This window comes from Clupea harengus, chromosome 9 (assembly GCF_900700415.2).
Source record: "Clupea harengus chromosome 9, Ch_v2.0.2, whole genome shotgun sequence".
Taxonomy (NCBI): domain Eukaryota; kingdom Metazoa; phylum Chordata; class Actinopteri; order Clupeiformes; family Clupeidae; genus Clupea; species Clupea harengus.
The window spans coordinates 18,289,458-18,307,566 of record NC_045160.1 but is presented as its reverse complement, the minus strand read 5'-3'; the positions used below and the strand labels follow the sequence as shown (position 1 = coordinate 18,307,566).

The following is an 18,109-nucleotide window of genomic DNA, read 5'->3' as shown; positions in this document are numbered from 1 at the left end:
TTGATTGTCACTGGAGAAAATGGTGTTACATTTCCTTTTCTGTTTTGAGTTCAAATAGATTGAAATGGAACTATCATCTCAATCTTTAAAGACGATTACATATACAGTGGATTCATACAGAGTATTCAGACGTCCTCACCTTTTCACATTTTGATATGTTGTAGCCTTATGCTAAAATAGTTTTACATTAATCCCCCCCCCCCTCATCAATCTACACTCCATATTGAAAAATGAAAAAGTGAAAACTTTTATATTTTAGAAATTGTTGAAAATTCTTGTGCGTTACGTGCAATACCTATTATAATGGTGAAGGTTTTAATTGTTCTGAGGAGAACAGCACGAAGAGCCATATGAAGGCGTCTCAACAATAAAACCTAAAGTTTACCTCTCTTATACCACCTCAGTGAAAATAAAAATGTCTAAACTAAAATGTGAAAATAAAAAGACCTACAAGGCTAGAATGAAATATTATTTTCAGAAAACTAGGCTTTTGTGATTTGTGGAACGATTTGTCAGTTTATCAAGAACATTAGAAAATGTTCATAATGTATCTCTAGCTACTTATAAGTATATTTGATTATTCTGTAGAATGATTATTTCCTTATCAGGGCAGACAACTAGGATTTTTTTTTGCATCATCATTATCTCACAAACAACCGACAGCTGAACCCCCACTGCAGGTGAGCTCTCGCTGACTTTTCCACTCCCCCGGCACATCAGGGCACAGGTGCTTGACTCGCGTCTTTTTGAAGGACAAGTAGTGACAAGCACAACGTCTAAACAACCTTATCCCAAAGGATGTTAGTGATACAGTACTGAGACAATTACCGAGCTACCCACACCAGGGGGGAGCATGTCTAATGATAAGTGGGCGTTCAAGCAGAGTTTCCTTGCAAGTCGCTGCATGTATTCTGTAATTAATTTGGAGCCCCTAGCATTTTGTGTTCCTTGAATGTATTAACCATGCATTGTTTGATAGGTCAAGTCACCTTTGGCAGTCTGTTTCAATTCTGAAAATTGATGCTCGGGGGAAAAGACCTCTTGGACAGCGCGTGACGATTATCTAGGAAACTCTTTTTGTACCGACAACTTGTGGTGTCACAGCACCATAGGTATGGAAGGCTAACACATAACACTAACAATGTATTATTCATTATTTTAATATTATTATTATTATTGTGGGTTATAATAATAGTAGTGGAGGAGGCTAGTAGTCGTTGGCCTAGTAGGCTACAAATATTTCACAGACTAAGATGTTCTGAATGTTCTTATGTACAATAACTGGCCTCAACACCTTTCATGTCCTCAATTTTTCTTATTTCGTTTGGGCACATTTACCCAAATTCAACATAAAGTTTAGAGATACAATCATACAACGTTTTCAGCTCATCTGTGCGCTGGCTAAGCTGGTGCCATGCAACTGTAAAAAGTCCCTTGGGAAATGATGAAGGTGCCGCTATCTGAGAAAACAATTACCAGTCTAAGCTCTATTGTGTCCGCAACGGGTAGGATTTCCCACTCACTTACTGACATGGAGTTCAGAGGATATGAGACAAAATGTAGGTTACTAGTTTGGGCTATAGTAGTTATACATTTTTGCACAACAGTTGACGCGCAGGCGAGTTGTAAACTTAAGGCCAAATTTAATCTGAATGGCTATAAAAGTTTGGAAAAGAAGAAGGTGATTGTAGGCGGCATGTTTTCCGTTCATAAGAGCCTTGCTTCAGCTGACAGTAACACGACATCGGAACCTATATCGTCTGGATGCGAAGGGTAAGAACCGTCAATATCTTGTGATATATAGGCTTAAGAGTACGCTTGACTTACCGGTGTTTAGAGTTTACATGGACCTAATAACTGATGTATTGTCAATTCACCAGTGCTATATCAGTCCAGCTTTATGATTTTTTCATATTGCTGATTCTTTTAAGGATTGTTGAGTCTCATTTCTGTTACTAGTCAGAATTTAGGCATAGGGGCAGGCTATTGATGCATCTTCTGTCTGTACCATGTTAAGGGCGCATGCCACATGGACCACCGCATCTGACGCAGAACCAATTAAAATCTTCATCAGTCTCTAACTGACTAATCAAATGACAGACAAGATTTATGCACCATAATGACCAATACCAATCTGATGATTTCACAAAGACCTTTACTTTACTGAAGTATATTTGGCGTCATCTGGTGGCTAATGTAAATTTTGCACCCAACAAAGTTATAATGGATCTGAATTGTAATCATTTGTCAACAGCAGGTGGACTGATCAGTAGAGTTTTTAAACATTTCTACCTTTTTAATAAGATATGAATAATGAATAAAATAACTGATACTGATAAAATGGGTGTTGAATAAGGAATGTTAACACTTGCTGCCCTGCATCTTCTTTGATAAATCATGACTACCTTTCACAATCATTGATTTTTAAATTAAATATTTACATTCACTTTAACCCTTCAGATTCAACTTCCGTGTCTTCCGCTGGACGCAGACCATGCTGTTTGCCATCAATGAGATAAACGGACGGACGGACCTGCTGCCAGACACAGATCTGGGCTATGTCATCTATGACTCCTGCTTCACCATCTCTAAAGCGGTGGAGGGCACCCTCACCTATCTCACCGGGCAGGATGAAGCTGTGCCCAACTACCGCTGTGGCTCCGGAGCCCCTCTGGCTGCTCTGGTGGGGGCCGGCGGCTCAGACCTCTCCATCGCTACGGCTCGCATCCTGGGCCTGTACTACTTCCCCCAGGTACACAGCACGACAGCTCCTTCACACAGATGCCACGTTTCGTCTAATTTGACATATTATATTACTATTTTAAGCAGGCCTGTGATACTTTTGATATTACATTAAGACCTCTAATATAATATTCACACTGAATAATATAATAATGTATAATGGTGATGTAAGATATAGGATTGGAAAACATCTCACACGCCGTAGTGTTTGTGTAAAATGTACCAGAGCACCCATTTGATTATTCTGTATTTCCATTCCATTTGATATTCTTTTATGATAATTGTTTGTAGGTCAGTTATTCGTCCTCCTGCTCTGTGTTGGAGAGTCAGTTCCAGTTCCCCACGTTCCTGCGCACCATCCCCAGTGATGCCCACCAGTCCTCAGCTATGGCCCGACTGGTGCTGCATTTTGGATGGACGTGGGTGGGCACCATTGCATCCGACGACGACTACGGCAAAAATGGCATCAAGGAGTTCAAGGAGCAAGTGGAGGAGGCGGGCGTGTGCATCTCCTTCTCCGAGACGCTGCCGAAAGGGAGCTCGCCCGAGAACATCCAGAAGATCGTGCGGGCGGTGGTGGAGTCCACGGCCAAGATCATCGTGGTCTTCTCGTCCGACGTGGACCTCAGCCCTCTGCTGGACGAGCTGCTCCGGCAGAACGTCACCAATCGCACCTGGATCGCCAGCGAGGCCTGGGTCACCGCTGCGACTGTCTCGCGCCACCCAGGCGTGCAGCAGATGCTGGGCGGCACGCTGGGCTTTGGCCTGCGTCGCGCCGACATCCCCAACCTGCAGAGCCACCTGCTGAGCATCGACCCCTATGACCATCCGCTCACCGAGGAATTCTGGGAGACGGCTTTCAACTGCACCCTGGACTACGGCCGCGCCCTGAGGAACGCCAAGGCCAGGGCTGTGCGGGCAGCACAAGAGGCTGGCAACGTCACAGCGTCCAGGGCCGTGGCCAGAGTGGTGCCAGAGGGCTTGTGTTCGGGTCGGGAGTCTTTGCAGCATCTGAACAACACCTACACTGATGTGTCACAGCTCCGCATTACCTACAGCGTCTATAAGGCTGTCTACACCGTAGCACATGCCCTGCACAACCTGGAACACTGTGAGCTCGGGAAAGGACCCTTTGAGAACGGGACGTGCGCTGACATTAACAACTTTGAACCTTGGCAGGTGGGTGGCTGGATGCGCCATTGGTAGTTAGAAGATAACAACAGGTGGAATGATCAGTAGTTATAAAACATTTCCACTTTTCTAATAAGATAAAATAACTGATACTGATATGGAATATGGAATGTTGACACTTGCTGGCCCTGCATCTTATTTGATAAATCATGACCACCTTTCACAATCATTGATTTTTAAATGAAATATTTACATTTATTTGAACCTTTCAGATTTAACTTCCATGTCTTGCACATGCACAAGCAAATGCACACAGGCCCACATACTCCCCCGGTACCACAAATACAGGCCCTGACACACACACGTATGGACACATGCAGTATGTACACTCAGACACACAGAGGCTCAGTCATGCTGGCACACAGATCATGCTGCTTTAATAGATAGATACGTAGATACGTAGATAGATAGATAGATAGATAGATAGATAGATAGATACTTTATTAATCCCGTGGGGAAATTCAGGTATCTCAGTATAATAATAGCAGTGTGTTTTTACTTTGATGCAGTCATGCAGTTTTGGTTTGCTGTGCAACTATGCAAAATGTGTGTCACACTAACTTCTTATTTCTTTCCCTCTAAAGCTGATGTACTACTTGAAAAACGTGCAGTTCCTCGTCCCTCACACTGGCGAGAGGTTTGAGTTCAGGGAGGACAGGGATGTGGATGGTTTATATGAGATCATCAACTGGCAGACCACTCCAGAGGGGGAGCTTTCTTATGTACAGGTTGGATTCTACAACAGCACCGAACCAGCTGAGTCCAGGATGACCATTAACAACACATCCATCATCTGGAACAGTGACATTTTTGAGGTCAGTGAGGACGTAATGCAACATGCTCATCGTGATCACATTCAAATGGGTGGTGCCAGTGATTCCTTTCATATGCCTGATCAAAAATGACAGTTTTTTATTCAGAAAGTAATATAACCTCATATACTACTGGTTAGACCATAGATCACAGGCAGGGTGACCAGAGTAGTACGTTTGTGTGGGGCATGTTACCAATGCTGAGAGGTAACCTAAAACTTTGATGTAATATCTATCTAATTGAGTAAGAAACTTTTGTATTCTGCCTTTCAACACCTTTTGTCACGTTTGCTTTTTGTCTTATCTGAAAAGTTTTGTGTGAGTTTGTTTTTTGTAACGTAGCAGAGGAGTTCACCAGCCCCACGTCGGCACAGTTTGATTGACGGCCTCTTGATGCCGCCTTCAGTGCTCTATTCTCAGCCCCTGGATGAAAGCCAGGCTTTTAAGAAAACTCTGCCATGTGTGGGACATTAACTTAATAATGGATGCGGGTCAAAAAGCTGTGTGGTGCTACACAAAGCGGAACACCTGGTCACCTTAATCACAGGCAGTGCCTGCCATCTCCACCATGTAAACACTAATCATCTCATTGAGTGTCGTTCTTTAGTGTCATGATGCCCTCTGCTGGTCTGCCGTAGGTGCCGCGCTCTGTGTGCAGTGAGATTTGCCAACCGGGCACCAGGAAAGGCATCAGGCAGGGGGAGCCCGTCTGCTGCTTTGACTGCATCCCTTGCGCTGATGGAGAAATCAGTAACACCTCAGGTGATTGCAAAGATACATGATCCATATGTAGTTATTTACATGCATGAGAGATATGTGAGCGGAATGAGTGACATTAATATGTTTGTGTGCAAGATCAGGGTAGGATAAGTTTGGTTACTGGTAGAGCCTGTTTGTATTAATAGACACATTTCACAATTACATATGATTTGAGTATGTGAGTATGTGTTGTATGTATGTGTGTGTGTGTGTGTGTGTATGTGGTAGTATGTGTGTGTGTGTGCGTATGTTTGTGTGCATGTGTGTTTGTATATGTGTGTGCGTGTGTGGGTGTGTGTTGTTGTGTGCATGTGTGTATGCATGCATGCGTGTGTGTGTGTGTGTGTGTGTGTGTGCGTGTGTGTGTGTGCGTGTGTGTGTGCGTGTGTGTGCGTGTGTGTGTGTGTGTACGTGTGCCTGTGTGCGCATGTGTTTGTGCGTGTGCGTGCATGCGTGTGTTTGTGTGCGTGTGTGGGTGTGTTCAGCTCTGCTGTCATGTTCATGGACTGTTCTTACCATACCATACGTGTCTGCCTGTGGGACTGTGCGCTGTGTGAAGTCATCCACCCAATGCAGCGCAGCAGCTGTGCCTGAGCACAAATGCCTGAGCACAAATGCCTGAGCACCCCCTCACACACACACACACACACACACACACACACCATCCCATGTGTCCCTCCCCGCATCAGGCACCAGAACCGCATTTCAAATAAGCCCAGGATCTGTCAGTCTATCTCCTCAGAATTGTCTTCTAATGTCTTTTGTCGGGACTCCTTTGTGCCTTTCTTTCTAGATGCCAGAGCGTGTATCCAGTGCAGTGAGGACGACTGGTCCAATGCCAATCGTGATGCCTGTGTGCCAAAGACCATCGAGTTCCTGGACTTTGGGGAGCCCCTTGGCATCACGCTGATTGCGATCGCTGCGTTCGGGGCGCTGGTGACCATCCTGGTCGGCGGCGTGTTCCTGGTGCACCTGAGCACGCCCATGGTGCAGGTGAACGACGCGCTGCTCAGCTTCTTCCTGCTCTTCTCCCTGGTGGTAACCTTCCTCTGCTCCATCGTCTTCCTCGGGGAGCCCCGGCACTGGTCGTGCATGACAAGCCAGGTGGCCCTGGCCATGGGCTTCGCTCTCTGCCTCTCCTCCATCATGGGCAAGTCCGTTGTGCTCATGCTCCGAGCCCGGGCCATAAAACTGACCAGGAACGCCGCCAAGGCTGCCGCCAAAGCTGCGGCTGCTTCCGACCAGAGCCCAGACGTGGTGCAGTCCGCGCCGGCACCCCCGGCCCCTAAGAGTGACGCCGATGCTCTCCAGCCGGCCCACCAGAGGGCGATCGCGGTGGTGTGTACCCTGATCCAGGCGGTGGCCTGCACCGTGTGGTTGTGCCTCCTGCCCCCGCACCCAACCAAGAACACCGCCTCGCAGAACATCAAGATCATCCTGGAGTGTGACCCTGGTAACGTGGTGTTCATCTGCTGCATCTTCGCCTATGACATCCTGCTGGCACTGCTGGCCTTCGCCTTCGCTTTTACCGCCCGCAAGCTGGAGGACCACTTCAGCGAGGCCAAGTCCATCACCTTCGGCATGCTGGTCTTCTTCATCGTGTGGATCTCCTTTGTGCCGGCCTACCTGAGCACGCGCGGCAAGTTCATGGTGGCCGTGCAGATCTTCGCCATCCTGGCCTCCAGCTTCGGCCTGCTGGCCTGCATCTTCCTGCCCAAGTGCTACGTGCTGCTGGTCAAGCCCGAGAGGAACACGCAGGAGCAGATGAGGCAGAGGGCCTTGGGCAAGGACGCCTCCAACACGGGCACCTCCGCCTCGCTCACCAACACCATGGCCACCACCGTCTCCACCGTGTGTGCGGATGATTAACGACCGGCCAAATATATAAGTTTATAATGCGTGAGAATATAACTGAGCCCTCCACCCTCAAAACCTGCTCACCAGAAGTTCACTTGGTTAGATAGCCCGCAATTCATTTCCACATAAATTCTTATATTGATTTATTATTCATTACAGTTCTATTGCATTATTGATCAGTGAATAGCAATGGTGAATGGAATTTCAATACCAGATTAAATGAACTTGCTGATGCAGTGTACATAGTGAGGTAACTTCAACAGCTGTTAGGTGAGAGAATGTACGTATATCTAGTTTGGAGTCATGGTGTTCTTCTCTGCAGTTCACTGAATAAATTCTACTTCACGTTCAATTCTCTTCAGTGTTTTTATTTGTCCTAAGTTTATTAAATAAGTTGCGTTTGCATGGGCACTGTTTGTGACCAGTGTGACGGCATCATGCTGATTCTCTGTGATGTAATAGGGACTCACCCCTTGACCTCTGGTGGGCGCCTCTCTCTGTGTTTACCCTTCTCTATTTTGGTTCCTGTCACCTCCTCCACACGCTTGTGAAAGTCTGTTGTGGACAGGAGTGACAGACAGACAGCTCACTGGTTGATGAGAAATGCAAATACGTCAGGGCGAGTAACTGCTGCACCTGAGACCGGCAGCTCTAAAAATGGATGATAATCCCATGAGTTTCAGTTTACCAGACTGATGACTATGGGTTGCCTATGCCCCATACACCCAGCATATCTGCCTAAATCTTCCATTCAGGAGTTGGGAACATAAAAGCCATTTTATTCTTCCATCATTCAGAGTTGCAGTGACAGACATGGATGCATTCCCTTGATAGGAGCTACCTCTGGCCTTAGATCTGTGCGCTGCTCTCTGGCCTGGCTCCTTATGGAGCGGCAGGCAGTATGGAGGAGTGTATGTCTGAGCCTGGCGCCTCCTCAGATGCCTTGTGGTGTGATGATATTGTTCTATAATTGGAAGTGTAACAACACTCTTCCACAGGGGATGGTCTGGCATGCCGGAGGAGGACCTTTTTGTGTGGTGTATGTGTGTTTGTGTAAACAAATTTAAGATCACCCTAGCAGTAGTAGGAGTGGAGTAACAGCCGGAGAAACGTGAAAACAGGAGCAGCGAGTACGTTACAGGTGAGAACAGAACGCTGTTGGCTGAAATGTGTGGAGTGAAGGCTGAAATGGTGGAGATGTCTGGAGTGGTTTGGGCCTCTGGAGGTCTGTTGATCTGATCACAAAGAATCCAGGAATCGTATTTACTTCAACCTCATAGGAGCACACATGTGTGTGTGTGTGTGTGTGTGTGTGTGTGTGTGTGTGTGTGTGTGTGTGGGGTGTGTGTGTGTGTGTGTGTGTGTCTGTGTGTGTGTGTCTGTGTGTGTGTGTCTGTGTGTGTGTGTCTGTGTGTGTGATTATGTGAAATCTATCTAATTATAATGTATTTAATTGACATACTCCTCAACAGATAGTAAAGTTCAAAGGTGTGTTTCTTCTGTGTGATATCTATGGTGGCATACTGACTGTGGGAGTGCTATAAATACTGGACGACCCATGTGTCCAGTGCAGGAGTATGTTGATCTGTGGGGATTAGCTCTCTTGGCATTTAATAAAAGTGTGTGGTGTTAGCCAACCCATGTTTACCCAACTGCTTTGACAAAATTGTTGTAAATTAAAAACATTTTAATTACAAACAACTTTAATTATACAAAGTGGTGTTATTTTGAAGTACATTTACCATATAATTGACCATATTAAAGTATATGCTGAGGCCATTAGACTGAAATTGAACCTGAATGAGTTCCATGTGAAGGTGAGAACAGCTCAGCCCTCGCTCCTGCTCAAAGATGTGTGGTGCATCCAACCGGTCAGGTGGGAGGACAGAGTAGTGAATCAAACTGTGGGAAAAAGCGAGACTGAAGGGGTACTGTAGGGTAACTCAAAATGTAACTCAAAAATTGCAGCCTGGGTTCCTGGATAGACGAAACTCAAGAGTAACTAATTGCAAAATATACATGTAGCTACAAATCATAAAACTCTGTTGTCTATTTCAGAGCTGAACCTATACATTCTGCCTGATGCCTAATGGAATGGCTCTTGACGTGGCAAGTTACGGCTACAATGGACACCCCAGAAATTCCAAGATGCTGTACAGGTGGGACCTCACTGATCATCCTTAAGACAAATATCATCATGTGTGTAAGCTGGTGTGACAGGCACTCAGATTGACCTATATAAGTTCATGTCTAAGCACAGGTTCTTGGGTGTACTATCAGATGGCTGACTGTAAATTCAGAGCTTGTTTGTATGAGTGGCCATAGAGATTTCAGTAGGGCTTGTGGGTGGATAGCAGTCTTTCTCTGAATACAGTTAACTGTCCTGTGACAGGGTTACCGAAGTCACCCATCAGAACTGTCAATGTCACACGCGTGTGCGTGTGCGTGTACGTGTGTGTGCAGTGTGTGCTTTGATGAATATTGACATATAGAAAATAATCTTTTTTGGACAGGACAAGTGTTCTCAGTTTTAGATTCATGTCCTATTGGATAGATGTCTAATGGATTGCTCATACAAGAGATCGTTTGACTTAAGGGGGAAGGAAAAGAAAAACTGAAAACATAAGAGCATACATGTTTACTGGGTCACAGTAACTGTTTTTACACTCATTATCTATGGTAAAGGCTAAGTGAGATCAAAGGATAAAGAGAAATAATCATGTTTTGAATGGATTTGGATCTTTCTTCTTAAAAAGAGCTATTTCATTGCCATTGCCACTACATGAGGCCATGAGAGGTGACACAGTCTGTCTCTATACTTCATTCGTTTAGAGAAAGTCAGCAGAAATGAGAAAGTAGGTCCGTCGATGTGGAACACCAGGTCACTCAGCCGCTGTTAGGTACGTGTGCTTTAAAGCCAACACTCTCATTAACAATAGCGTGAGTAATAGTAGTAGTCTGTTTGTGAACAGGATACTAGGGGCCACCCAGAGGACTCATGTTAACAAGGAGTGGTTTTCATGCCCATGGAAGTGAGCTCATCCACTGGCTGGACACTCTGAAGTCAGTGGCAGAAGGTCACACGTTGAGGGATGACGCCTTGCTGTCTATGAGATATACATTCTTACTGTAACACTTTCTTTCTTTCTTTCCTTGCTCTTATGCTTTCTTTCACAATGGCATGCACATATACACTCACAGACACAACACACACACACTGTATATTCACCCACACCTCACCTCACAGATAACCAACTACTGCCAACACTTAAAGTATCCGACAAGAACAGCATGATGTGAGTACAAAGTGATTCTTGATCCTTCACTGCAAAGGCTACAAACAAAAAATCACAAAAAATACCAGTGTATCCTGAATTGCAAACATTTTTATTTTCCCTGTGTGTGTGTGTGTGTGTGTGTGAGACAGAGAGAGAGAGAGAGTGTATGCGTTTGTGTGTTTGATTTATGATATTGTTTAAAGCTTGCATGCTTGCACATTTGGACTGCTCTGAGAAATCTCTTGTGTTTTTCTGTTATCATGCTGTTTGTTATTAAAAATTCAGAGGCGGGAAACAATTTCTCTCAGTACCAGTGGCACGGTGAAAAATAGATTGCATTGTGATGGATGATTCGATTTTTCAAGGAAGCAGAACAGGAATATCATTCCTGTCCATTCCTCCATGTGAATCGGTTTAATTCCCTTTAATTTTGTGTTTCTAGCCTTTAATTTTTCTCTGAACACTGTGACACATACTGTATTTCAGTCTGTTTTTTTTTCATGTTCTAGAATCGTCCTGTTTAGTTTCCATGAAGTCTTGTTTTTGGGTAGAGAGGTATGAATATAAATCACCCCATTCTCAAATTAAAAAAGCTATTCCTGTGAAAATGGGACTCCATGTTGTCATTTATGGCCTCTGAGATATCACAGGGAGCCTGTTAGACTCCCTCCACTATCGCTCTCTGAGGTGATGAAACGCTGATTTTACAAGAACTCTGTCTCATTCTTATTCTTTCTCTCACTCTCCCTCTTTCTCTCTCTCAGTCTCTCCTTCCGCCTTGCCACAATCAACAGGAAAAAGGCAAGTCGCTCTTTCAACCTTAGGTGCTATGGGACATAGCATGTCGCTGCTGTGATTGAAACATTTGTTCTTAATATTGAAATTCTGCCTAAATATGCAAGAATATGCTTCTTTCTCTGGTGTCAGACTAAAGATTCAATCTCGTCATGCACTGAAGTCTGAGCCATTTACCGTTTCCATTCAGCTATGTGTGAACAGATTTAAAGTGTGCATGTGCAAATGTAATCCTTATTTGTACTGTATTGTAATTACACACTATGATTCTGAATTTAGTATTTCAGTATTTGGTAATTATGTCATTACAAATGTTATAAGTTTTAACTAGCTGATTGAATTGAATTGGCTTGATGGCAGTATTTAATAGATTCTGAGCAGGGGATAGCAGAGCTGGGTTGAGACAGTGTGACTTTTGGTGATTGATTGACAGGGAGCTTTGGGGTTATGGGGACATTAAGGCTGAGCAGTGATATCTTGAGAGGGTTTCCATCACCATCTACAAATAGCAACAGTGTCTGTCTGGTCTGTATGTCCTCTGCCTGACTCCATACAAGTCATGCATGCTCATCACGGCAGCTGACTACGGGCCAGATGTGGGCCAGACCCACCCCGCATGCCAGCTGCTCTCCCGGGCATTCAGTGTGCGTGCCTGCACGAGCCCGAGATCCCCTTGACCTCTGTGGCCCGTGTATTATGTGACTCTTTGGGTCTCCGTGACCCGGCTCCTCAAGACTAAAGTGACAGAAGTTGTGGTTGTGTGTCATTAGTGCCGAGGCTGACCTTTCTGGACTCTGTCTCTCCCCTGTTCACAGTGAGGTCTCGGGGGAGGGGGGAGTCTGGAGTTTCTGGAGGCGTCCACCTCTCCGTTTACCCCGCTGCTTTGCCTCTTTCCATCGCTCAAAGCCCAGAGGCCAGAGCATTTGCCGCATGAAGCGCTCCCATATGCATTACAGAGGCTGCACCAACATCACAGATCAGATAGTCCTTACCCAGTTCAATAATTCAACATAGTTACCGTTACACAGTATTTTGGAAGTTAACCCACAGGGGGAGGTATTCGAAATTGCTGCCACTTTTCATGTCATCAAACAGCAGTTGCATCTACAAGTGATTGCAGAAGCAGACCAATTTCATTCACTGTTTCTGTAAGATGAAGGAATACTCCTCTGAGGACAAGGTCACATTTTGGATGAAGTAGCGTTCCTTAAAAAGCATCCACATTATCCTATACATATGCAGTCCCTAAAGCCAACCCTGCCCTCCCTCTTTCTCTCTCACTTCCTACATCTCCAGGGGCTTCCACATTGGTATTACACTAACGGTGCAGTGCAGTGCGTTCTCATCTTGTTCCCCTGCATCAGCTTTGAACTTGGCCGAAGTTTAAGGACTGTCAAATTCATTTACAGTTTGACTGAGATCAGCATGCATTTGCATACATGCCAGCAGAAGGTCCTTTTGGTAACCTTCAAGACGTGTGTGTGTGTATGTGTATGTGTGTGTGTGTGTGTGTGTGTGAGAGAGAGAGTGTGTGTGTGTGTGTGTGTGTGTGTGTGAGAGAGAGAGAGAGAGAGAGTGTGTGTGTGTGTGTGTGTGTGTGTGTGTGTGTGTGTGTGTGAGTGTGTGTGAGTGTGTGAGTGTGTGAGTGTGTGAGAGAGAGAGATAGAGAGAGAGAGGGTGTGTCTGTGTGTGTGTGTGTGTGTGTGTGAGAGAGAGAGAGAGAGAGAGAGAGAGAGAGAGAGTGAGAGAGTGAGAGAGAGACAGACAGACAGTGTGTGTGTGTGTGTGTTAAACTATTTTGCAAACTCTTCTACTGTGCATTCAAGTGAAAATAAGTACCTCCTGGGTACCAACGAGGAAAGTTTAGGCCACAGAAGTTCATTTTCTGGTAATGAACTGGGACCTAGTTTGTTCTTCTGCCTAACATAGCTGAGGAGCTGAGGAGGGACATCAAGGTCACTGGCAGAGCATCAATCACACATTAACATAATGATTCCCATAGATGCACTAAAGGCATGAATAATGTGATCAGTTATATTGGGATGATGGGATGCTGATGCTTAATGATGTCCAGACATTCTGACCTTCTCTGGTTTTCACGGTGATGACCGTATAATGGGACTGATTAATTCAAGTAATCACTGTATATGCTGGTTGTTTATTGAAGACAAACAACAGGCAAGAGGTATGTAAAGGATAACAGCGGACAGGGTGTTGTGTTGTATGAAAATATTGGACGAGGCAGAAGCAAAGAAATCTGTGACACTCACTGTAGTTGCCTCTGTGGATAGACAGCTTTTTACAGCGTTGTTTACTATGGTTACCATTCAGTGTTTCCAGAGCACTGATATAGAATGGCGACTTCATAGGGGTCCAGTTATAAAGAAATATTGGGACACCTGCCAGCCAAGCAAAACATTGTATTTCTTGTCACCGGAGTATAATCATATATAATCTAATTATATATCATCTTCTAACTATTAGATGAGTGTATATATAAACCTACAGTATATGTAAAGCTTTCACGTATGTGTACATGCAGGTTTGTGTGTGTCTGTGTGTGTGTGTGTGTGTGTCTGTAAAGTGTGTGTACACAACAGTCGCTAAGTGGTGTTATTAAAGGCTCAGAGTGTTAAGGAGACTGGGATATTCCTTTCAGAGTAAAACCTTGCAGGTCTAATGACAGGAAATAGCACTCCTCAGAGTCTTGCTACTAAACAGCCCATTATAACTAAACTGACCATACGCATACATAGGGTCTTGTGCATAGCTCTGTTCTCGTACTTACTATGTAAGCTAAAGTTTGTGTTTTTTTTATTCTTTGTGCATTGCATCAAGAGAAAATCTGTTAGTGCCCTATGAGTGGTTATGGTCTCTGTGTGAGAGGCTTATAGATTTCTGAGGCTCACGCGGGGGAACACCTGCAGGCCCCTCCCAGAGTGAGCTAATCCCCGAGTCAGTAAGCCCTACGGGGTGTCTGCTTCTGAAAGCAGGGTGGAACAGACAGTACCCAGCACCTCTATCCTGCCCATCTTGGCCCTGCCCAGCCCTACTCCAGCCCAGCAGATAGGCAGAGGAGCGCTGGAGGATCTGGTTTCAGTCCTTGGACAAGGGGAGGTTATAAGAGAGCCACGAAGTGGAAGAGACAGAGAGGTGAAGAAACAAGACGTGGAAGCAAAAGGGAAGAGCAGATATTAGTAAACAGAGGCAAAATACAAGACAGGTGTCCCCGTATTTACCCAAAACCCAACAGTCACAGACTTGATGGTCATGCCTGTTTGAAGAGGTGGAGGACGCCTTTGGCCAACCATGCTGGCAGCTCGCAGCAGCGGGGCGGCCACAGTGGACCCGGCGTCCAGGCTCCGGAAGCTCTCGGTGGCCTCCATCAGCGGCCTCCGAGCCCACCGCAACTCTCAGGACAACAGCCGCGAGAGCCGTGCCCACAGCCTCCACCAGCAGGCGGCGCTCCAGAGGGCGCGCAAGGCTGCCATCGTCAGGGAGATCGAGACCAACTGGTACCTGAAGCTGTATGGGCTGGCCAGGGAGGACACGATAGCGTACCAGACCAGAATGCCCTACAGGTGAGAGTAGAGGAAAGGAGAGGCTGAGGAAAAACAGGAGGTGGAATTAAATAAACAGTAATATACAGAAATAAAACAGAAATAAACAGTTGGCATAAAACGTATATATGTTAATCGTTCATATTTGTGCATTAGATGTGAACTAGTGATATGATTCATGTTATGGAATTAGATCATGCCTTCCATACACAGTATTGTGATGGTTGTGAATTGTCTTTGTCTCTCTAAGTTAAGAAGAGTCATTTAGTCAGTTGTTTCAGGTGTGTTGTCTACGTTGTCCTGGTGCTCAAAACCGGTAAAAAAACAACCGATTTTACACAACAATATAACAATCATTTTCTTTCTTGCTGATATTATGTCTTTGTTTGCTGACTTGACTGTTATATCTATCACAAAGGTCATTAACCTAACCGAAGACAGTCTTCATAATAGATGTCTGAGCATTTAAGACATGCGTTTCATGTGTGAGATGGGGGAGAGAAAAGGATATCATCTAGCAGTTTACATTACAAAAATGACATAAGTTGGTGTGATGGTATAGGATGGCTTTGTGCATTAAGTTGCCATTGGTTGTTTTTTGTGTTTGTCTTGGGTAAATATAACTTCTCATTGGACCGAGAGTTGCTGCTGATTAGTATCCAGTTGCATGGCATCTGTCCAACTCCATAAGGGTGTGTTTTGACATTTCCCATCTCCCTGGTGACAAAAACAAATGGAGGAGGATTGAGCGGGCCAACTGCCAAGCCCAGCGCCATCAGAGCAGTTAATTTAGTAGTATTGAATGTCTTCGCCTTAGAAAGGAAGATCTCTTCACCATTTCTCCTTCCTGTTGTTTTCATTTACATTTACATTTACATTTAGTCATTTAGCAGACGCTTTTGTCCAAAGCGACGTACAAGGGAGAGAACAGTCAAGCTAAGAGCAATAAAAAAGCATGGTGTAACAATAAATACTACTTTACATGAGAATTAGAAAAACAACAACCTAGAAAAGAGGAAAAAGAAGTGCAGGAATGTAACTGCTGAAGTGCAAGTTAAGCGCTAGTCAGGTGCCAGTTAGGAGGGGAGGTGCTCTCTGAAGAGTTGGGTCTTCAAAAGCTTCTTGAAGGTAGAGAGGGACGCCCCTGCTCTAGTAGTACTAGGCAGTTCGTTCCACCAACGTGGAACTACAAATGAAAATAGTCTGGATTGCCGTGCTTGCACGGACGGCAGTGCCAAACGACGCTCACTAGACGAGCGCAGCGTCCTAGGTGTAACATTTGCCCTTACAAGAGCATTTAGGTAGGTGGGAGCAGAACCAGTAAGCACTCTGTAGGCAAGCATAAGTGACTTGAACTTAATGCGAGCAGCTACTGGCAGCCAGTGGAGCTCGATGAGAAGCGGGGTGACGTGTGCCCTTTTCGGTTGGTTGAACACCAGACGCGCCGCCGCGTTCTGGATCATCTGTAGTGGTTTCACCACGCAAGCCGGCAGGCCCGTTAGGAGGGCGTTGCAGTAGTCAAGGCGGGAGGTCACCAAGGTTTGCACCAGCAGCTGGGTGGCATACTGGGTTAGGTACGGCCTGATTTTGCGGATGTTGTATAGCGCAAAGCGGCACGACCTGGAGACAGAGGCGATGTGGGCCGTGAAGGTCAGTTGGTCATCAATAATGACCCCGAGGTTTCTTGCTGTTTTGGATGGAGCAAGAGATAAAGAGTCAGTATTGATCTTGATGTTGTGGTGGATGACCTGTTTGGCTGGGAAGACCATCAGTTCCGTTTTGGCCAGGTTCAGCTGAAGGTGGTGATTTTTCATCCATGTGGATATATCAGCGAGACAGTCCGAAATCCGCGCCGAGACCGTGGTGTCCTCAGGAGGGAAAGACAGAAACAGTTGAGTATCATCGGCATAACAGTGGTAGGAAAAACCATGCGAGCGGATGATAGGGCCCAACGAGGTGGTGTAAATGGCAAAGAGAAGTGGTCCCATCACCGAGCCTTGGGGCACCCCAGTGGTGAGGCGGTGAGGTACAGACAGCTGACCTTGCCATGACACGTTGAACGAGCGCCCAGTGAGGTAGGATTCAAACCAGGAGTGCGCATTGCCAGAAATGCCCATACTTGACAGTATGGACAGAAGGATGCGGTGGTTGACTGTATCAAACGCAGCTGATAAGTCAAGCAGGACGAGAGCCGAGGATTGGGCTGCTGCTCTAGCTGTTTTTAAGGCCTCCATTACAGACAACAGGGCTGTTTCGGTGGAGTGACCGCTTTTGAATCCAGACTGGTTCGGATCGAGGAGATTGTTCTTTGACAGGAACTCGGTGACCTGTTTGGAAGCTGCCCTCTCAATGGTTTTAGATAGGAGCGTGAGAAGTGAGACCGGTCGATAGTTTTCCACCTGAGTGGGATCGAGAGACGGCTTCTTGAGCAGCGGCGTTACCCGAGCCACTTTGAAAAGAGAAGGAAATGTTCCAGAATTAAATTAAGCATTAATCACCTGTGTTATTGCCGGTAAGACGGCAGGCGATATGGCTTGAAGGATGTTGGATGGGATGGGGTCCAGCGGGCATGTAGTTGGACGGCTACCTGTTAGGATTTTGGAGACCTCACTCTCGCTGAGAGGGATGAAAGAAGGAAAAGATGAGCTATTGACGGTTGCGCCCTTAGGGGAGGGGGACAGTTGGTCGAACTGTTGCCCGATGGCTGCCACTTTCTCTGTGAAAAAGGAAGCAAAGTTATCAGCAGTGAGGTTAGTAGCTGGGGGGGGAGGAGGAGGGTAGAGCAGAGTTTTGAAGGTGGAGAATAGTTTCCGAGCGTCAGTTGCACCGTTTTCTTGGTAAGAGTTTGTCTTTTCCCCTGTACTGAATAAAGGGATTAGGCGTGAAACTCGACCTGAAGGGCCCAGAGCGCTCCTTATGTTCACACCAACACTTAGTTTCCTACCTGTGCTGCCATGGCCTCTGCAGACTAGATTATTCGCTTTCACACCCACACATTCACTCACCTTTTTGTACGATCAAAGGGGCTACTTTCACATTTTTCGAGAATAGCTGCATCTCTCGCTTTCTCTTTTTTGTATCTTTTTTTTCTGCTCTTTCACACTTCATCCTTAAA

The 18,109-nt window shown here is 45.6% G+C and overlaps 1 protein-coding gene across 1 annotated transcript; it reads left to right on the top strand.

The window, feature by feature from the left end:
- Positions 1–1,696: 1,696 nt before the first annotated feature.
- On the top strand, positions 1,697–7,373 carry LOC105897118 (vomeronasal type-2 receptor 1). Its single transcript, XM_042708631.1, has 7 exons — positions 1,697–1,773; positions 2,461–2,752; positions 3,034–3,654; positions 3,721–3,921; positions 4,518–4,748; positions 5,384–5,507; positions 6,298–7,373. Exons 1-7 carry the CDS (start codon positions 1,697–1,699, stop codon positions 7,371–7,373), a joined length of 2,622 nt encoding a protein of 873 aa, XP_042564565.1.
- Positions 7,374–18,109: the final 10,736 nt, after the last annotated feature.

Bases quoted from the DNA above. Each gene is read 5' to 3' on its own strand.
- LOC105897118 (XM_042708631.1), top strand. From the start codon at position 1,697: ATGTTTTCCGTTCATAAGAGCCTTGCTTCAGCTGACAGTAACACGACA. The intron at 1,774-2,460 runs GTAAGAACCGTC...TTAACCCTTCAG, and splicing joins ATATCGTCTGGATGCGAAGG to ATTCAACTTCCGTGTCTTCC. The intron at 3,922-4,517 runs GTGGGTGGCTGG...TTCCCTCTAAAG, and splicing joins ACAACTTTGAACCTTGGCAG to CTGATGTACTACTTGAAAAA.